At 29.2% G+C, this 23,196-nt stretch overlaps 1 protein-coding gene across 8 annotated transcripts in view; it reads left to right on the top strand.

Annotated features, from left to right (window-relative positions):
* Positions 1 to 23,196, top strand: part of mv (lysosomal-trafficking regulator mauve) — a 97,944-nt gene that overhangs the window by 52,087 nt on the left and 22,661 nt on the right. For 7 of the 8 annotated variants that reach the window (XM_074134623.1, XM_074134620.1, XM_074134619.1 and 4 more), the window contains 6 exons: positions 2,047 to 2,247; positions 2,774 to 2,956; positions 3,086 to 3,161; positions 3,915 to 4,090; positions 4,208 to 4,375; positions 5,441 to 5,768. In XM_074134623.1, coding sequence (XP_073990724.1) covers positions 2,047 to 2,247; positions 2,774 to 2,956; positions 3,086 to 3,161; positions 3,915 to 4,090; positions 4,208 to 4,375; positions 5,441 to 5,768 — 1,132 coding nt within the window. The remainder of the gene's footprint in view (positions 1 to 2,046; positions 2,248 to 2,773; positions 2,957 to 3,085; positions 3,162 to 3,914; positions 4,091 to 4,207; positions 4,376 to 5,440; positions 5,769 to 23,196) is intronic. The other variant, XM_074134622.1, reaches the window with a different exon arrangement.

Raw genomic sequence — 23,196 nt, 5'->3', positions numbered from 1 at the left:
TTAAAAAAAATAGTGGAATCTATTTCTTAAATAAAAACCACACCTCCCTATTTGAAAAAATGAAGTTGTTGCCTGTATCTCGCTTCTGGAAGCACCGAAAAAAAATTACAAATTAAATTTGCATTTCTAACAAAAAACTAAGGGAACACGTATTTTTTAGTTTTTTCCTAGCTATCTTAGTTTCCGAGAAAAAGTCGTTACCCATATAACTTGGGACACCCTATATACAGGGTGAACCAGTAAGTATTGTCCATATTCCTACTGTGTGAAGTACATCTAAAGTGGAGTTCAATGACGTATTGGCCAACTTCATATTTTCCTCTGTTCTTGAGTGACGTCACTTTAAAGTTTTTTTCTAAAATCATTATTTTTTTTCAATGAAAATGTTATTACTCAGAAAGTTTTAGTCCGAATTCGATTCTGATGACACGGTTAGAAAGACAGATAAATTTCCTAAAAATTGACACCATTTCGAAGCATAAGTTATTCTCCAATCAGCCTCAATCTTCCTCCGATTGCTGGAAAAATAAAAGTTATCGAAATTTTTAAGAAAACTCATTCGGCTCTTATATGATCATTATCAGACCTAGGTGCTGGCACTTTTTATAAAAGTTTCCTTGTTTAATGGGCTTTCAAAGGGTATATCATTTTCCAGGATTCCTTTTATCTTCGTATGAGAAATTACGTTTGTTTTACAAGTAAACGTGTTCACGAGCACTCTAAAGTGTTAGTTATCAAGCTGTTTAATTCGTTGAAAACTCTTTTAGATGGACCAATAGTCAATTTTAAAGTAGGCTGTCTTTAAATAAGGAAGTCAAAGGTTATAAATTGCACTAAAAAAAAAAAAAAAATCTAAACTCTGAAATATTTGAGAAAATGTTAGGAAATATTTTAAACAAGTACTATTTTTATAAAAAAAAATTCATGTAGTTTGTATTTACTCCAAATTACAATTTCACTCACAACTACCCTGTTGAAAAAGAAAAAAATATGAATAAGCCTTAACAACCCTTTGAACCCACTAACAGATAATCTTTATAATCTGAATTAGATATTAACCAATACAACTAGGTGCCTTACAAATAAACTTCCCTTATCTGTTAGACTTGGTTTCAAAATTTTCTATTGTACCATAACACTGTTGAGTGCTCGTGAACACGTTTTCTGGTAAAACAAACGTAATTTCTCATACGAAGATAAAAAGAATCCTGGAAAATGATATACCCTTTGAAAGCCCATTAAACAAGGAAACTTTTATAAAAAGTGCCAGCACCTAGGTCTCATAATGATCACGTAAGGGCCTAATGAGTTTTCTGAAAAATTTCGATTACTTTTATTTTTCCAGGATTCGGAGAGAGATTGAGGCTGATTGGAGAATGACTTATGCTTCGAAATGGTGTCAATTTTTAGGAAATTTATCTGTCTTTCTAACCGTGTCATCAGAATCGAATTCGGACTAAAACTTTCTGAGTAATAACATTTTCATTGAAAAAAAGTAATGATTTTAGAAAAAAAACTTTAAAGTGACGTCACTCAAGAACAGAGGAAAATATGAAGTTGGCCAATACGTCATTGAACTCCACTTTAGATGTACTTCACACAGTAGGAATATGGACAATACTTACTGGTTCACCCTGTATATATATATATATATATATATATATATATATATATATATGTGTGTGTGTGTGTGTGTGTGTGTGTGTGTGTGTGTGTGTGTGTGTGTGTGTGTGTGTGTGTGTGTGTGTGTGTGTGTGTGTGTGTGTGTGTGTGTGTGTGTGTGTATGTGAATGTATGTGAATGTATGTATGTGTGTCCATCGCTACCCAAAAACGACTCGAGCTACATATCGTGCAATAGCTCGTAATGCTTAACTCAGTTTCTCCTAAAATAGAGCTAATATAGTGGAGAGCTTCCACGGAAACTTCAATGCGTACGGTCAAAGCTACATACTTTCTAATCATGTTTTGGTTTCGTATGGGAATGAACTAAAATTTTTCATCTTTAACATTTTTACTCCTAATATATCGTTCTGATCATTTAAAGGTAACGCTCATAATGGATGGTTGGTGTGAGGTGCAAGTCCCACTGTCATTTAAGGGCATATTAGTTCGTAAAAATCGTCCAACCAATGTTATTCTCGGAGATACTCGGAAAGGTGTGCTGAAAGAAACTGAAAATATTTCAGTACCTCCTGGGCAGTGGCATTTTGGCAGTTTAATGATGTTTAGAAAACCTGTACTAAAGGTCTGTGGTATTCATTTAATATAAATTATTGTAAAAAAGATGCATGCTACAATACAATTACGCTTTCGTTTGTGCTTTCGAATCAATATTATTTGAAAACATCCTTCATATTCTAAAAGTAATTTAAATTTGAACAGAATTAAATTAACGCATTGATACTGAGAGATCAATAAGATCGTTAGAATCTACACATAAGCATTTTTAATTACTTTTCAAATCACACACAAAAAAAAAATACACTTTTGATGAGTTTGAATAGATTAAATGATAAGGAAAATATTGCTGAAAATTCTGTCCGAATTACGTACCTATTTCATGTTACGCAAATAACTTTTTTTTTATTCAAAATGCAATTGTATTTTTGAAAATTAAGGTATATTTAAATAAAATTGTTGGCTGGAAAATAGGCGTAAAAAAATAAATGGTTAATTTATTAAGTGAGAAATTTAATATTGAGAACAGCGGTGTGTTTAAGCAATACTGTCTGTTCCAGAGATAATAATTTTTATTTAATATTCCTAATTAGGATAAGAAGATCGTTATGTTACTGGCATCCTACGGCCCCAACTGTTATTCAGTAACTAATGCTCGAGTTGGAAGCTTACCTCCAGCCTGGCATTCTATTTTCAATCAAAAAACTTTAACAACTGGTGTGCCTTGGTCCGAGCTTTTGGACAACAACGGCGCTGTGTATTACAAAGAATTGCAGGTCTCGCACTTTCTACTTTACTCCGTTTCATATTTGTTTTTCTATGTTATTACTAATGCAGATTCAGACATTCTCTGAAAAATACCAGAGTCATTCCTTTTAAAAAATGTTATTTTAAATATGTTGCAGGAAAATTTGATGTGCAGTTACTCCGCGAAGAATTCCGATGCTATGAACATTTATCCTCAAACGCCAACCACTTCAGGTAAAGTAAATTATTTACTTAGTATCCATTAAACATTTAATCTAGTGAATTTTTTAATTTCTTATGAACAAATCATTTATAGAATTATTTTTTTTAAACCAAAAAGTTAAAATAATTTCCTTGAAAAAAGTTTTTTAATGTAACGTAGGCGTCTCACTCGGACGATTCAAGAACTAGTTATACAACTAAGTGTACAAAAATAGATAGTTAGTTGAATATAATTGCTTAATTACTTTGGAGGGAGTATTCTTCAGAAGATTTTCTGTATTATTGATATTTTTCTTCCATACAGCTAGAAGACACCCTTTTTTTAGAGAAATTTATAAGGGACGTTTCCTTAATGTAGAAAGAAAGCTGTGGTGCAAAGCTCGCCTTTGTAATGTAAATTTCAATTTTTAATTAAAAATAATAATTTAATAAATATTAAGTTAGGTCTAACAATCAAATAAGGGGAAGCTAAAAGAAGAAAAAAAAGTCATCTGGTGGTTCAAGAGAAAGTTTTCCGTAACTAATAACGATAGAATTATGGAACTTCACTTAATTCTGCTCTTTATAGATCTACAAAGAAGGAAATCCTACTCTGCCCTTTATTCATTTTCTAATACCCCCCCCCCTCAGTAATTAAATTAAAAAATCACTCCAAGACCAAATTTTACAATTTAGGGTTTAGATACACAAATCGCACACGTTATTTTAATAAAAACATTTTGAAATTTATATGAAAAGAGATTTGTAATTTTGATATTTTTTTAGGAGGACTGAGTGCTAGCTTCAGAGTTGTAGGAATGGATCAGAGATGCAGTCAGTTAGTACCTATGCTTGTACCTTTAGTAACATTCAGTGTACTTCGCTCAAACTGCTTCTCGACGATCTGTTCATCTGTAGACTGCCTAGGAGGTATATCGGTCTTCGTCTTTCTTATTGCAAGGGTAATTAGCTAAACAGAGTTATTCATTTACTTATTAGTTGTTTTTTTAGTTACTTAATTGAATTAAAATGAAATAAAATGAAATTGTTTGATTTCGGATAATTTAATATTTGTTTAGGTTGTAGAACTAGGAGGGAACGAAACAGAACAAGCTCAAGCGCTCGAATTACTGCTGAGACTCAGCCATGCTGAACCCTCACTTAAAGCTCAATCGACTAGTCACTTATCACTAATAAAGTACATGCTGGAAACAGAAGCCTGCCATCCCGGGCCTTTCATGCTGAAAGTAAGAGCTTTTTCTAATTCTAACCTCTGTTTCTCTTAGTAGCAAATATTTGTAGTAATAAAAATAATGACATGTATTGAGATCTACTCATATATAAACTTGAATAAAAATCGCCATAGTTATTCGTCTCTAAATGGATTTAAGTTTGTGACAAGAAAAAATAAAACAAGCATAAATAAATAAATGAATGACTTAGTAGATAACTAAATGGAATTAGGCATAAATAATTAAATACGGTAGTGAACACGTACAACACCTCATTATTTTTAACGTTATTGTTTTTATTACATAAAATGGATCACATTTTATTCACTATCATTGTTGCGATTCAACTTAATATTTGCAAAAAGACGAAAATAGAAAGTATAAAAAAGGTCTTTAAGTGAAATAAAAAAACACCCATGCACTACTTCATCCAATATTTCCAACTCCAAATTTCTGCTGAATAAAGCTAAATAAGCTAAAAAATTAACTTTTGAATTCATGAATCTGAGTTAAAAGATTAAATAGAATACATATATCATTGGGGGATTATCAGCAATAAAATTTGTCAGGAAATAATTCATAGCAGACGAAAAAAAGGCAAATGAATTATAGTATTTCCTGGTTTCATGACATTAATTTGGTACAGTATTTTTTAATTTTTGTGGGACCCACCACTTTATGAGATGCAATTATTATTACTCTTTAGAATCATTATTTTGCTGAATTGTTACATTTACAATATTCCCTAAGCAAGTTGAATTTCATTTGCCCTTTATTCAAAGAAGACGCCAATATCAGATGACGCAGCCTTCAGTGCTTCTCACACTTTTCCTTTCAATTTTTCTTTTATGAAAAATTTCATAAAGAAAAAGACTGGACAAATGAAATGAAGTGGTGATCCATTTCGGGGATAAAGAGAAATGTGTAGATGGGAAAACTCTCGCTATAAACTCCAGCCTACAAGCCAGCTTTATTTTATTTTATTAAGGAAGTGGGATATTTTTATGTAATGTAATCTTCAAAACAAAATTCTCTTTCTTTTTTATATTTAGTTAATATTTGTAAATGTTTTTTCTTCAGGCCATCTTAGACACCTGTTGTGATCGAGGAGGCCTGTTGTCAACCTGGACCGATGAGTTACAAGTTAACGCCAGTTGCGATTACATTCTTACTGATCCATTCATCATTGTAACCCTGGTACTCAGAGCACCCCAAGCTTGGTTGAATGCACCTGGCTCACCCCTTGCACTGCTTCTCCGTAGTTTACTTGCCCTGCTCCGTGACGACCATCCATTTAGAGAATTCAATGCTGCCCAGTTGAACAGGGCCAATGCTCTTGAAGCGATATTGGAGTTCTGCAAAGGACGGCAGATTGAATCGAGCACCAAATTGGATCAGCAGTTGTGTGGTGAGATTTTTTATTTTTAATCGTTTAAGTATTATAAAAAGTCAAAAATAATAGTATTGTACAATAAATCTAGTTTAAGTCAAATGTAGGTCGACCATTAAAAATTAATATACTTAAAACAAGTGTTCTAGCTATATTGATCCATAAATCGACATATTTTTGCCGCTATAATGTGTAAAGACTCTTTCAACAGTGTATTATAACATTTTGTGGGGAGTAAGAGGTTGGTGTATTATATTTCAACATTTCAAAGTAATGTTAATTTTAATAAACTATCAAAATATTTAGCGTTCTACTAAGACTTCTAAAGTCTAGAACGCAACCGGAATTGGTAGGGAAAGATAGCTACTATAAACTAGGTATCAGAATTCTAGGAAAGTTGTTATATATTTGAATGATAGTAGTTTTCCAGATATTTGAAGTTAAAGATTTCACTGTTTTAACCGAAACCAAAATTTAACTATAAATATCTCGTTTCCTTCTTGACAGATTTTTACGATATTTTATACATTTATAGACAATAGTAGTCTTCATATACAGGTGAAATATAAATAAAATCAATCGTGTAGTTTTCGAGATAATCCAAGTTAAAGATTTCACTGTTTCAAACGAAACCAAAACTTAACTCTAAATATCTCGTTTCCTACCCGATAGATTTTTACGAAATTTTATACATTCATAGATAATAGTATTCTCAATATACAAGTAAAATATAAACAAAATCTATCTAGTAACTTTTGAAATAATTGAAGTTAAATATTTCACTGTTTCAAACGAAACCAAACTTTAACTATAAATATCTCGTTTCCTACTCGATAGATTTTTACGAAATTTCATACATTTATTGACAACAGTAGTCTCCTTATACAGGTAAAATATAAACGAAATCTATCGAGTAATTTAAGAGATAATTGAAGATAAAGATTTCACTGTTTCATACGAAAACAGACTTCAATTCTAAATATCTCGTTTCCTACACGGCAGAATTTTACGAAATTTTATACATTTAGTAGACAATAGTAGTCTCCATGTACAGGTAAAATATAAACGAAATGTATCGAGTAGTTTTTGAAATAATTAAAGTTAAATATTTCTTTGTTTCATACGAAAACAGACTTCAACTCTAAATATCTCGTTTCCTACTCGACAGAATTTTACGAAATTTTGTACATTCATAGATAATAGTATTCCCAATATACAAGTAAAATATAAACGAAATCTATCGAGTAGGTTTTGAAATAATTGAAGTTAAATATTTCACTGTTTTAAACGAAACCAAACTTTAAGTATAAATATCTCTTTTCCGGCCCGACAGATTTTTACGAAATTTTATATATTTATACGCAATAGAAGTCTTCATATACAGGATAAATATAAACGAAATCTATCGAACAATTTTCGGGATAATTAAATTTAAAGATAAATTAATTGAAGGTAAATATTTCACAGTTTCATACGAAACCAGACTTCAACTCTTAATATCTCGTTTCCTACTCGACAGAATTTTACGAAAGTTTATACATTCAAAGATAATAGTATTCTCAATATACAAGTAAAATATAAACAAAATCTATCTAGTAACTTTTGAAATAATTGAAGTTAAATATTTCACTGTTTCAAACGAAACCAAACTTTAACTATAAATATCTCTTTTCTTGCCCGACAGATTTTTACGAAATTTCGTACATTTATACGCAATAGTAGTCTTCATATACATGATAAATTTGAACGAAATCTATCGAGCAATTTTCGAGATAATTGAAGTTAAAGATATCACTGTTTCATACATAACCAAACTTCAACTCTAAATATCTCGTTTCCTACTCGACAGAATTTTACGAAATTTCATACATTTATACGCAATAGTAGTCTTCATATATAGGATAAAAATTTAAACGAAATCTATCGAGTAGTTTTTGAGATAATTGAAGATAAATATTTCACTGTTTCAAACAAAACCAAATTTTAACTTTAAATATCTCGTTTCCTACTAGACAGATTTTTACGAAATTTCATATATTTAAGGACAATAGTAGTCTCCATATACAGGTAAAATATAAACGAAATATATCGAGTAATTTAAGAGATAATTGAAGATAAAGATTTCACTGTTTCATACGAAACCAAATTTTAACTTTAAATATCTCGTATCCTACTCGATAGATTTTTACGAAATTTCATACATTTATTGACAATAGCAGTCTCCTTATACAGGTAAAATATTACCGAAATCTATGAAGTAATTTTCGAGATATATGAAGATAATGATTTCACAGTTTCATACGAAACCAGACTTCAACTCTAAATATCTCGTTTCCTACTCGACAAAATTTTACGAAATTTAAACATTCATAGATAATAGTATTCTCAATATACAAGTAAAATATAAACAAAATCTATCTAGTAACTTTTGAAATAATTGAAGTTAAATATTTCACTGTTTCAAACGAAACCAAACTTTAACTATAAATATCTCTTTTCTTGCCCGACAGATTTTTACGAAATTTCGTACATTTATACGCAATAGTAGTCTTCATATACATGATAAATTTAAACGAAATCTATCGAGCAATTTTCGAGATAATTGAAGTTAAAGAAATCACTGTTTCATACGAAACCAAACTTCAACTCTAAATATCTCGATTCCTACTCGACAGAAACATACCAAATTTTATACATTTTTTAGACAAATTAGTCTCCATGCACAGGTAAAATATAAATGAAACGTATCGAGTAGTTTTTGAAATAATTAAAGTTAAATATTTCACTGTTTCATACGAAAACAGACTTCAATTCTAAATATCTCGTTTCCTACACGACAGATTTTTACGAAATTTCATATATTTATACGCAATAGAAGTCTTCATATACAGGATAAATATAAACGAAATCTATCAAACAATTTTCGGTATAATTAAATTTAAAGATATCACTGTTTCATTCGAAACCAAATTTCATCTCTAAATATCTCGTATCCTACTCGACAGAATCTTACGAAATTTCATACATTTATAGAAAATAGTAGTCTCCTTTTACAGGTAAAATATAAACGAAATCTATCGAGTAATTTTAGAGATAATTGAAGATAAAGATTTCACTGTTTCAAACGAAACCAAACTTTAACTTTAAATATCTCGTTTCCTACTCGACAGAATTTTACGAAATTTCATACATTTATAGACAATAGTAGTCTCCTTATACAGGTAAAATATTACCGAAATCTATGAAGTAATTTTCGAGATATATGAAGATAATGATTTCACAGTTTCATACGAAACCAGACTTCAACTCTAAATATCTCGTTTCCTACTCGACAAAATTTTACGAAATTTAAACATTCATAGATAATAGTATTCTCAATATACAAGTAAAATATAAACAAAATCTATCTAGTAACTTTTGAAATAATTGAAGTTAAATATTTCACTGTTTCAAACGAAACCAAACTTTAACTATAAATATCTCTTTTCCGGCCCGACAGATTTTTACGAAATTTTATATATTTATACGCAATAGAAGTCTTCATATACAGGATAAATATAAACGAAATCTATCGAACAATTTTCGGGATAATTAAATTTAAAGATAAATTAATTGAAGGTAAATATTTCACTGTTTCATACGAAACCAGACTTCAACTCTAAATATCTCGTTTCCTACTCGACAGAATTTTACGAAAGTTTATACATTCAAAGATAATAGTATTCTCAATATACAAGTAAAATATAAACAAAATCTATCTAGTAACTTTTGAAATAATTGAAGTTAAATATTTCACTGTTTCAAACGAAACCAAACTTTAACTATAAATATCTCTTTTCTTGCCCGACAGATTTTTACGAAATTTCGTACATTTATACGCAATAGTAGTCTTCATATACATGATAAATTTGAACGAAATCTATCGAGCAATTTTCGAGATAATTGAAGTTAAAGATATCACTGTTTCATACATAACCAAACTTCAACTCTAAATATCTCGTTTCCTACTCGACAGAATTTTACGAAATTTCATACATTTATACGCAATAGTAGTCTTCATATATAGGATAAAAATTTAAACGAAATCTATCGAGTAGTTTTTGAGATAATTGAAGATAAATATTTCACTGTTTCAAACAAAACCAAACTTTAACTTTAAATATCTCGTTTCCTACTAGACAGATTTTTACGAAATTTCATATATTTAAGGACAATAGTAGTCTCCATATACAGGTAAAATATAAACGAAATATATCGAGTAATTTAAGAGATAATTGAAGATAAAGATTTCACTGTTTCATACGAAACCAAATTTTAACTTTAAATATCTCGTATCCTACTCGATAGATTTTTACGAAATTTCATACATTTATTGACAATAGCAGTCTCCTTATACAGGTAAAATATTACCGAAATCTATGAAGTAATTTTCGAGATAATTGAAGATAAAGATTTCACAGTTTCATACGAAACCAGACTTCAACTCTAAATATCTCGTTTCCTACTCGACAAAATTTTACGAAATTTTATACATTCATAGATAATAGTATTCTCAATATACAAGTAAAATATAAACAAAATCTATCTAGTAACTTTTGAAATAATTGAAGTTAAATATTTCACTGTTTCAAACGAAACCAAACTTTAACTATAAATATCTCTTTTCTTGGCCGACAGATTTTTACGAAATTTCGTACATTTATACGCAATAGTAGTCTTCATATACATGATAAATTCAAACGAAATCTATCGAGCAATTTTCGAGATAATTGAAGTTAAAGAAATCACTGTTTCATACGAAACCAAACTTCAACTCTAAATATCTCGATTCCTACTCGACAGAAACATACCAAATTTTATACATTTTTTAGACAAATTAGTCTCCATGCACAGGTAAAATATAAATGAAACTTATCGAGTAGGGAAGGGATTAGCTATGAGGTTAGCATACTGGACTCCCACGCGGAGGTCCCGGGTTCGAATCCAGCAGCTGACCCTTAGATTTTCTCTTCCTAGGAGCTTCTTACAGCTCACTGTCCGGTGATGGACAGTGTTGTCTGTAACGAGAGAACACTGTCCGGAGGCCGGCAGTGCACTGGAAAAAGCTCCGGGCGCTAATGACCTCAGCTGTTGATGCGCAAAAAAAAAAAAAAAAAAAAAAAAAAAAAAAAAAAAAAAAAAACTTATCGAGTAGTTTTTGAAATAATTAAAGTTAAATATTTCACTGTTTCATACGAAAACAGACTTCAATTCTAAATATCTCGTTTCCTACACGACAGATTTTTACGAAATTTCATATATTTATACGCAATAGAAGTCTTCATATACAGGATAAATATAAACGAAATCTATCGAACAATTTTCGGGATAATTAAATTTAAAGATAAATTAATTGAAGGTAAATATTTCACTGTTTCATACGAAACCAAATTTTAACTTTAAATATCTCGTATCCTACTCGATAGATTTTTACGAAATTTCATACATTTATTGACAATAGTAGTCTCCTTATACAGGTAAAATATTACCGAAATCTATGAAGTAATTTTCGAGATAATTGAAGATAAAGATTTCACAGTTTCATACGAAACCAGACTTCAACTCTTAATATCTCGTTTCCTACTCGACAGAATTTTACGAAATTTTATACATTCAAAGATAATAGTATTCTCAATATACAAGTAAAATATAAACAAAATCTATCTAGTAACTTTTGAAATAATTGAAGTTAAAATTTCACTGTTTTAAACGAAACCAAACTTTCACTATAAATATCTCTTTTCCGGCCCGACAGATTTTTACGAAATTTTATATATTTATACGCAATAGAAGTCTTCATATACAGGATAAATATAAACGAAATCTATCGAACAATTTTCGGGATAATTAAATTTAAAGATAAATTAATTGAAGGTAAATATTTCACTGTTTCATACGAAACCAAATTTTAACTTTAAATATCTCGTATCCTACTCGATAGATTTTTACGAAATTTCATACATTTATTGACAATAGCAGTCTCCTTATACAGGTAAAATATTACCGAAATCTATGAAGTAATTTTCGAGATAATTGAAGATAAAGATTTCACAGTTTCATACGAAACCAGACTTCAACTCTAAATATCTCGTTTCCTACTCGACAAAATTTTACGAAATTTTATACATTCATAGATAATAGTATTCTCAATATACAAGTAAAATATAAACAAAATCTATCTAGTAACTTTTGAAATAATTGAAGTTAAATATTTCACTGTTTCAAACGAAACCAAACTTTAACTATAAATATCTCTTTTCTTGGCCGACAGATTTTTACGAAATTTCGTACATTTATACGCAATAGTAGTCTTCATATACATGATAAATTCAAACGAAATCTATCGAGCAATTTTCGAGATAATTGAAGTTAAAGAAATCACTGTTTCATACGAAACCAAACTTCAACTCTAAATATCTCGATTCCTACTCGACAGAATTTAACGAAATTTCATACATTTATAGAAAATAGTAGTCTCCTTTTACAGGTAAAATATAAACGAAATCTATCGAGTAATTTTAGAGATAATTGAAGATAAAGATTTCACTGTTTCAAACGAAACCAAACTTTCACTATAAATATCTCTTTTCCGGCCCGACAGATTTTTACGAAATTTTATATATTTATACGCAATAGAAGTCTTCATATACAGGATAAATATAAACGAAATCTATCGAACAATTTTCGGGATAATTAAATTTAAAGATAAATTAATTGAAGGTAAATATTTCACTGTTTCATACGAAACCAAATTTTAACTTTAAATATCTCGTATCCTACTCGATAGATTTTTACGAAATTTCATACATTTATTGACAATAGTAGTCTCCTTATACAGGTAAAATATTACCGAAATCTATGAAGTAATTTTCGAGATAATTGAAGATAAAGATTTCACAGTTTCATACGAAACCAGACTTCAACTCTTAATATCTCGTTTCCTACTCGACAGAATTTTACGAAATTTTATACATTCAAAGATAATAGTATTCTCAATATACAAGTAAAATATAAACAAAATCTATCTAGTAACTTTTGAAATAATTGAAGTTAAAATTTCACTGTTTTAAACGAAACCAAACTTTCACTATAAATATCTCTTTTCCGGCCCGACAGATTTTTACGAAATTTTATATATTTATACGCAATAGAAGTCTTCATATACAGGATAAATATAAACGAAATCTATCGAACAATTTTCGGGATAATTAAATTTAAAGATAAATTAATTGAAGGTAAATATTTCACTGTTTCATACGAAACCAAATTTTAACTTTAAATATCTCGTATCCTACTCGATAGATTTTTACGAAATTTCATACATTTATTGACAATAGCAGTCTCCTTATACAGGTAAAATATTACCGAAATCTATGAAGTAATTTTCGAGATAATTGAAGATAAAGATTTCACAGTTTCATACGAAACCAGACTTCAACTCTAAATATCTCGTTTCCTACTCGACAAAATTTTACGAAATTTTATACATTCATAGATAATAGTATTCTCAATATACAAGTAAAATATAAACAAAATCTATCTAGTAACTTTTGAAATAATTGAAGTTAAATATTTCACTGTTTCAAACGAAACCAAACTTTAACTATAAATATCTCTTTTCTTGCCCGACAGATTTTTACGAAATTTCGTACATTTATACGCAATAGTAGTCTTCATATACATGATAAATTCAAACGAAATCTATCGAGCAATTTTCGAGATAATTGAAGTTAAAGAAATCACTGTTTCATACGAAACCAAACTTCAACTCTAAATATCTCGATTCCTACTCGACAGAATTTAACGAAATTTCATACATTTATAGACAATAGTAGTCTCCTTACACAGGTAAAATATTACCGAAATCTATGAAGTAATTTTCGAGATATATGAAGATAATGATTTCACAGTTTCATACGAAACCAGACTTCAACTCTAAATATCTCGTTTCCTACTCGACAAAATTTTACGAAATTTAAACATTCAAAGATAATAGTATTCTCAATATACAAGTAAAATATAAACAAAATCTATCTAGTAACTTTTGAAATAATTGAAGTTAAATATTTCACTGTTTCAAACGAAACCAAACTTTAACTATAAATATCTCTTTTCTTGCCCGACAGATTTTTACGAAATTTCGTACATTTATACGCAATAGTAGTCTTCATATACATGATAAATTCAAACGAAATCTATCGAGCAATTTTCGAGATAATTGAAGTTAAAGAAATCACTGTTTCATACGAAACCAAACTTCAACTCTAAATATCTCGATTCCTACTCGACAGAAACATACCAAATTTTATACATTTTTTAGACAAATTAGTCTCCATGCACAGGTAAAATATAAATGAAACTTATCGAGTAGGGAAGGGATTAGCTATGAGGTTAGCATACTGGACTCCCACGCGGAGGTCCCGGGTTCGAATCCAGCAGCTGACCCTTAGATTTTCTCTTCCTAGGAGCTTCTTACAGCTCACTGTCCGGTGATGGACAGTGTTGTCTGTAACGAGAGAACACTGTCCGGAGGCCGGCAGTGCACTGGAAAAAGCTCCGGGCGCTAATGACCTCAGCTGTTGATGCGCAAAAAAAAAAAAAAAAAAAAAAAAAAAAAAAAAAAAAAAAAAAAACTTATCGAGTAGTTTTTGAAATAATTAAAGTTAAATATTTCACTGTTTCATACGAAAACAGACTTCAATTCTAAATATCTCGTTTCCTACACGACAGATTTTTACGAAATTTCATATATTTATACGCAATAGAAGTCTTCATATACAGGATAAATATAAACGAAATCTATCGAACAATTTTCGGGATAATTAAATTTAAAGATAAATTAATTGAAGGTAAATATTTCACTGTTTCATACGAAACCAAATTTTAACTTTAAATATCTCGTATCCTACTCGATAGATTTTTACGAAATTTCATACATTTATTGACAATAGTAGTCTCCTTATACAGGTAAAATATTACCGAAATCTATGAAGTAATTTTCGAGATAATTGAAGATAAAGATTTCACAGTTTCATACGAAACCAGACTTCAACTCTTAATATCTCGTTTCCTACTCGACAGAATTTTACGAAATTTTATACATTCAAAGATAATAGTATTCTCAATATACAAGTAAAATATAAACAAAATCTATCTAGTAACTTTTGAAATAATTGAAGTTAAAATTTCACTGTTTTAAACGAAACCAAACTTTCACTATAAATATCTCTTTTCCGGCCCGACAGATTTTTACGAAATTTTATATATTTATACGCAATAGAAGTCTTCATATACAGGATAAATATAAACGAAATCTATCGAACAATTTTCGGGATAATTAAATTTAAAGATAAATTAATTGAAGGTAAATATTTCACTGTTTCATACGAAACCAAATTTTAACTTTAAATATCTCGTATCCTACTCGATAGATTTTTACGAAATTTCATACATTTATTGACAATAGCAGTCTCCTTATACAGGTAAAATATTACCGAAATCTATGAAGTAATTTTCGAGATAATTGAAGATAAAGATTTCACAGTTTCATACGAAACCAGACTTCAACTCTAAATATCTCGTTTCCTACTCGACAAAATTTTACGAAATTTTATACATTCATAGATAATAGTATTCTCAATATACAAGTAAAATATAAACAAAATCTATCTAGTAACTTTTGAAATAATTGAAGTTAAATATTTCACTGTTTCAAACGAAACCAAACTTTAACTATAAATATCTCTTTTCTTGGCCGACAGATTTTTACGAAATTTCGTACATTTATACGCAATAGTAGTCTTCATATACATGATAAATTCAAACGAAATCTATCGAGCAATTTTCGAGATAATTGAAGTTAAAGAAATCACTGTTTCATACGAAACCAAACTTCAACTCTAAATATCTCGATTCCTACTCGACAGAATTTAACGAAATTTCATACATTTATAGAAAATAGTAGTCTCCTTTTACAGGTAAAATATAAACGAAATCTATCGAGTAATTTTAGAGATAATTGAAGATAAAGATTTCACTGTTTCAAACGAAACCAAACTTTCACTATAAATATCTCTTTTCCGGCCCGACAGATTTTTACGAAATTTTATATATTTATACGCAATAGAAGTCTTCATATACAGGATAAATATAAACGAAATCTATCGAACAATTTTCGGGATAATTAAATTTAAAGATAAATTAATTGAAGGTAAATATTTCACTGTTTCATACGAAACCAAATTTTAACTTTAAATATCTCGTATCCTACTCGATAGATTTTTACGAAATTTCATACATTTATTGACAATAGTAGTCTCCTTATACAGGTAAAATATTACCGAAATCTATGAAGTAATTTTCGAGATAATTGAAGATAAAGATTTCACAGTTTCATACGAAACCAGACTTCAACTCTTAATATCTCGTTTCCTACTCGACAGAATTTTACGAAATTTTATACATTCAAAGATAATAGTATTCTCAATATACAAGTAAAATATAAACAAAATCTATCTAGTAACTTTTGAAATAATTGAAGTTAAAATTTCACTGTTTTAAACGAAACCAAACTTTCACTATAAATATCTCTTTTCCGGCCCGACAGATTTTTACGAAATTTTATATATTTATACGCAATAGAAGTCTTCATATACAGGATAAATATAAACGAAATCTATCGAACAATTTTCGGGATAATTAAATTTAAAGATAAATTAATTGAAGGTAAATATTTCACTGTTTCATACGAAACCAAATTTTAACTTTAAATATCTCGTATCCTACTCGATAGATTTTTACGAAATTTCATACATTTATTGACAATAGCAGTCTCCTTATACAGGTAAAATATTACCGAAATCTATGAAGTAATTTTCGAGATAATTGAAGATAAAGATTTCACAGTTTCATACGAAACCAGACTTCAACTCTAAATATCTCGTTTCCTACTCGACAAAATTTTACGAAATTTTATACATTCATAGATAATAGTATTCTCAATATACAAGTAAAATATAAACAAAATCTATCTAGTAACTTTTGAAATAATTGAAGTTAAATATTTCACTGTTTCAAACGAAACCAAACTTTAACTATAAATATCTCTTTTCTTGCCCGACAGATTTTTACGAAATTTCGTACATTTATACGCAATAGTAGTCTTCATATACATGATAAATTCAAACGAAATCTATCGAGCAATTTTCGAGATAATTGAAGTTAAAGAAATCACTGTTTCATACGAAACCAAACTTCAACTCTAAATATCTCGATTCCTACTCGACAGAATTTAACGAAATTTCATACATTTATAGACAATAGTAGTCTCCTTACACAGGTAAAATATTACCGAAATCTATGAAGTAATTTTCGAGATATATGAAGATAATGATTTCACAGTTTCATACGAAACCAGACTTCAACTCTAAATATCTCGTTTCCTACTCGACAAAATTTTACGAAATTTAAACATTCAAAGATAATAGTATTCTCAATATACAAGTAAAATATAAACAAAATCTATCTAGTAACTTTTGAAATAATTGAAGTTAAATATTTCACTGTTTCAAACGAAACCAAACTTTAACTATAAATATCTCTTTTCTTGCCCGACAGATTTTTACGAAATTTCGTACATTTATACGCAATAGTAGTCTTCATATACATGATAAATTCAAACGAAATCTATCGAGCAATTTTCGAGATAATTGAAGTTAAAGAAATCACTGTTTCATACGAAACCAAACTTCAACTCTAAATATCTCGATTCCTACTCGACAGAAACATACCAAATTTTATACATTTTTTAGACAAATTAGTCTCCATGCACAGGTAAAATATAAATGAAACTTATCGAGTAGGGAAGGGATTAGCTATGAGGTTAGCATACTGGACTCCCACGCGGAGGTCCCGGGTTCGAATCCAGCAGCTGACCCTTAGATTTTCTCTTCCTAGGAGCTTCTTACAGCTCACTGTCCGGTGATGGACAGTGTTGTCTGTAACGAGAGAACACTGTCCGGAGGCCGGCAGTGCACTGGAAAAAGCTCCGGGCGCTAATGACCTCAGCTGTTGATGCGCAAAAAAAAAAAAAAAAAAAAAAAAAAAAAAAAAAAAAAAAAAACTTATCGAGTAGTTTTTGAAATAATTAAAGTTAAATATTTCACTGTTTCATACGAAAACAGACTTCAATTCTAAATATCTCGTTTCCTACACGACAGATTTTTACGAAATTTCATATATTTATACGCAATAGAAGTCTTCATATACAGGATAAATATAAACGAAATCTATCGAACAATTTTCGGGATAATTAAATTTAAAGATAAATTAATTGAAGGTAAATATTTCACTGTTTCATACGAAACCAAATTTTAACTTTAAATATCTCGTATCCTACTCGATAGATTTTTACGAAATTTCATACATTTATTGACAATAGTAGTCTCCTTATACAGGTAAAATATTACCGAAATCTATGAAGTAATTTTCGAGATAATTGAAGATAAAGATTTCACAGTTTCATACGAAACCAGACTTCAACTCTTAATATCTCGTTTCCTACTCGACAGAATTTTACGAAATTTTATACATTCAAAGATAATAGTATTCTCAATATACAAGTAAAATATAAACAAAATCTATCTAGTAACTTTTGAAATAATTGAAGTTAAAATTTCACTGTTTTAAACGAAACCAAACTTTCACTATAAATATCTCTTTTCCGGCCCGACAGATTTTTACGAAATTTTATATATTTATACGCAATAGAAGTCTTCATATACAGGATAAATATAAACGAAATCTATCGAACAATTTTCGGGATAATTAAATTTAAAGATAAATTAATTGAAGGTAAATATTTCACTGTTTCATACGAAACCAAATTTTAACTTTAAATATCTCGTATCCTACTCGATAGATTTTTACGAAATTTCATACATTTATTGACAATAGCAGTCTCCTTATACAGGTAAAATATTACCGAAATCTATGAAGTAATTTTCGAGATAATTGAAGATAAAGATTTCACAGTTTCATACGAAACCAGACTTCAACTCTAAATATCTCGTTTCCTACTCGACAAAATTTTACGAAATTTTATACATTCATAGATAATAGTATTCTCAATATACAAGTAAAATATAAACAAAATCTATCTAGTAACTTTTGAAATAATTGAAGTTAAATATTTCACTGTTTCAAACGAAACCAAACTTTAACTATAAATATCTCTTTTCTTGGCCGACAGATTTTTACGAAATTTCGTACATTTATACGCAATAGTAGTCTTCATATACATGATAAATTCAAACGAAATCTATCGAGCAATTTTCGAGATAATTGAAGTTAAAGAAATCACTGTTTCATACGAAACCAAACTTCAACTCTAAATATCTCGATTCCTACTCGACAGAAACATACCAAATTTTATACATTTTTTAGACAAATTAGTCTCCATGCACAGGTAAAATATAAATGAAACTTATCGAGTAGGGAAGGGATTAGCTATGAGGTTAGCATACTGGACTCCCACGCGGAGGTCCCGGGTTCGAATCCAGCAGCTGACCCTTAGATTTTCTCTTCCTAGGAGCTTCTTACAGCTCACTGTCCGGTGATGGACAGTGTTGTCTGTAACGAGAGAACACTGTCCGGAGGCCGGCAGTGCACTGGAAAAAGCTCCGGGCGCTAATGACCTCAGCTGTTGATGCGCAAAAAAAAAAAAAAAAAAAAAAAAAAAAAAAAAAAAAAAAAAACTTATCGAGTAGTTTTTGAAATAATTAAAGTTAAATATTTCACTGTTTCATACGAAAACAGACTTCAATTCTAAATATCTCGTTTCCTACACGACAGATTTTTACGAAATTTCATATATTTATACGCAATAGAAGTCTTCATATACAGGATAAATATAAACGAAATCTATCGAACAATTTTCGGGATAATTAAATTTAAAGATAAATTAATTGAAGGTAAATATTTCACTGTTTCATACGAAACCAAATTTTAACTTTAAATATCTCGTATCCTACTCGATAGATTTTTACGAAATTTCATACATTTATTGACAATAGTAGTCTCCTTATACAGGTAAAATATTACCGAAATCTATGAAGTAATTTTCGAGATAATTGAAGATAAAGATTTCACAGTTTCATACGAAACCAGACTTCAACTCTTAATATCTCGTTTCCTACTCGACAGAATTTTACGAAATTTTATACATTCAAAGATAATAGTATTCTCAATATACAAGTAAAATATAAACAAAATCTATCTAGTAACTTTTGAAATAATTGAAGTTAAAATTTCACTGTTTTAAACGAAACCAAACTTTCACTATAAATATCTCTTTTCCGGCCCGACAGATTTTTACGAAATTTTATATATTTATACGCAATAGAAGTCTTCATATACAGGATAAATATAAACGAAATCTATCGAACAATTTTCGGGATAATTAAATTTAAAGATAAATTAATTGAAGGTAAATATTTCACTGTTTCATACGAAACCAAATTTTAACTTTAAATATCTCGTATCCTACTCGATAGATTTTTACGAAATTTCATACATTTATTGACAATAGCAGTCTCCTTATACAGGTAAAATATTACCGAAATCTATGAAGTAATTTTCGAGATAATTGAAGATAAAGATTTCACAGTTTCATACGAAACCAGACTTCAACTCTAAATATCTCGTTTCCTACTCGACAAAATTTTACGAAATTTTATACATTCATAGATAATAGTATTCTCAATATACAAGTAAAATATAAACAAAATCTATCTAGTAACTTTTGAAATAATTGAAGTTAAATATTTCACTGTTTCAAACGAAACCAAACTTTAACTATAAATATCTCTTTTCTTGGCCGACAGATTTTTACGAAATTTCGTACATTTATACGCAATAGTAGTCTTCATATACATGATAAATTCAAACGAAATCTATCGAGCAATTTTCGAGATAATTGAAGTTAAAGAAATCACTGTTTCATACGAAACCAAACTTCAACTCTAAATATCTCGATTCCTACTCGACAGAATTTAACGAAATTTCATACATTTATAGAAAATAGTAGTCTCCTTTTACAGGTAAAATATAAACGAAATCTATCGAGTAATTTTAGAGATAATTGAAGATAAAGATTTCACTGTTTCAAACGAAACCAAACTTTCACTATAAATATCTCTTTTCCGGCCCGACAGATTTTTACGAAATTTTATATATTTATACGCAATAGAAGTCTTCATATACAGGATAAATATAAACGAAATCTATCGAACAATTTTCGGGATAATTAAATTTAAAGATAAATTAATTGAAGGTAAATATTTCACTGTTTCATACGAAACCAAATTTTAACTTTAAATATCTCGTATCCTACTCGATAGATTTTTACGAAATTTCATACATTTATTGACAATAGTAGTCTCCTTATACAGGTAAAATATTACCGAAATCTATGAAGTAATTTTCGAGATAATTGAAGATAAAGATTTCACAGTTTCATACGAAACCAGACTTCAACTCTTAATATCTCGTTTCCTACTCGACAGAATTTTACGAAATTTTATACATTCAAAGATAATAGTATTCTCAATATACAAGTAAAATATAAACAAAATCTATCTAGTAACTTTTGAAATAATTGAAGTTAAAATTTCACTGTTTTAAACGAAACCAAACTTTCACTATAAATATCTCTTTTCCGGCCCGACAGATTTTTACGAAATTTTATATATTTATACGCAATAGAAGTCTTCATATACAGGATAAATATAAACGAAATCTATCGAACAATTTTCGGGATAATTAAATTTAAAGATAAATTAATTGAAGGTAAATATTTCACTGTTTCATACGAAACCAAATTTTAACTTTAAATATCTCGTATCCTACTCGATAGATTTTTACGAAATTTCATACATTTATTGACAATAGCAGTCTCCTTATACAGGTAAAATATTACCGAAATCTATGAAGTAATTTTCGAGATAATTGAAGATAAAGATTTCACAGTTTCATACGAAACCAGACTTCAACTCTAAATATCTCGTTTCCTACTCGACAAAATTTTACGAAATTTTATACATTCATAGATAATAGTATTCTCAATATACAAGTAAAATATAAACAAAATCTATCTAGTAACTTTTGAAATAATTGAAGTTAAATATTTCACTGTTTCAAACGAAACCAAACTTTAACTATAAATATCTCTTTTCTTGCCCGACAGATTTTTACGAAATTTCGTACATTTATACGCAATAGTAGTCTTCATATACATGATAAATTCAAACGAAATCTATCGAGCAATTTTCGAGATAATTGAAGTTAAAGAAATCACTGTTTCATACGAAACCAAACTTCAACTCTAAATATCTCGATTCCTACTCGACAGAATTTAACGAAATTTCATACATTTATAGACAATAGTAGTCTCCTTACACAGGTAAAATATTACCGAAATCTATGAAGTAATTTTCGAGATATATGAAGATAATGATTTCACAGTTTCATACGAAACCAGACTTCAACTCTAAATATCTCGTTTCCTACTCGACAAAATTTTACGAAATTTAAACATTCAAAGATAATAGTATTCTCAATATACAAGTAAAATATAAACAAAATCTATCTAGTAACTTTTGAAATAATTGAAGTTAAATATTTCACTGTTTCAAACGAAACCAAACTTTAACTATAAATATCTCTTTTCTTGGCCGACAGATTTTTACGAAATTTCGTACATTTATACGCAATAGTAGTCTTCATATACATGATAAATTCAAACGAAATCTATCGAGCAATTTTCGAGATAATTGAAGTTAAAGAAATCACTGTTTCATACGAAACCAAACTTCAACTCTAAATATCTCGATTCCTACTCGACAGAAACATACCAAATTTTATACATTTTTTAGACAAATTAGTCTCCATGCACAGGTAAAATATAAATGAAACTTATCGAGTAGGGAAGGGATTAGCTATGAGGTTAGCATACTGGACTCCCACGCGGAGGTCCCGGGTTCGAATCCAGCAGCTGACCCTTAGATTTTCTCTTCCTAGGAGCTTCTTACAGCTCACTGTCCGGTGATGGACAGTGTTGTCTGTAACGAGAGAACACTGTCCGGAGGCCGGCAGTGCACTGGAAAAAGCTCCGGGCGCTAATGACCTCAGCTGTTGATGCGCAAAAAAAAAAAAAAAAAAAAAAAAAAAAAAAAAAAAAAAAAAAACTTATCGAGTAGTTTTTGAAATAATTAAAGTTAAATATTTCACTGTTTCATACGAAAACAGACTTCAATTCTAAATATCTCGTTTCCTACACGACAGATTTTTACGAAATTTCATATATTTATACGCAATAGAAGTCTTCATATACAGGATAAATATAAACGAA

This window comes from Rhodnius prolixus, unplaced genomic scaffold (assembly GCF_049639745.1).
Source record: "Rhodnius prolixus isolate KJV_2025 unplaced genomic scaffold, Rpr scaffold_22, whole genome shotgun sequence".
NCBI classification, from domain to species: Eukaryota; Metazoa; Arthropoda; class Insecta; order Hemiptera; family Reduviidae; genus Rhodnius; species Rhodnius prolixus.
Note: the sequence above shows the minus strand (reverse complement) of the source record. Positions and strands in the feature narration are given on the sequence as shown.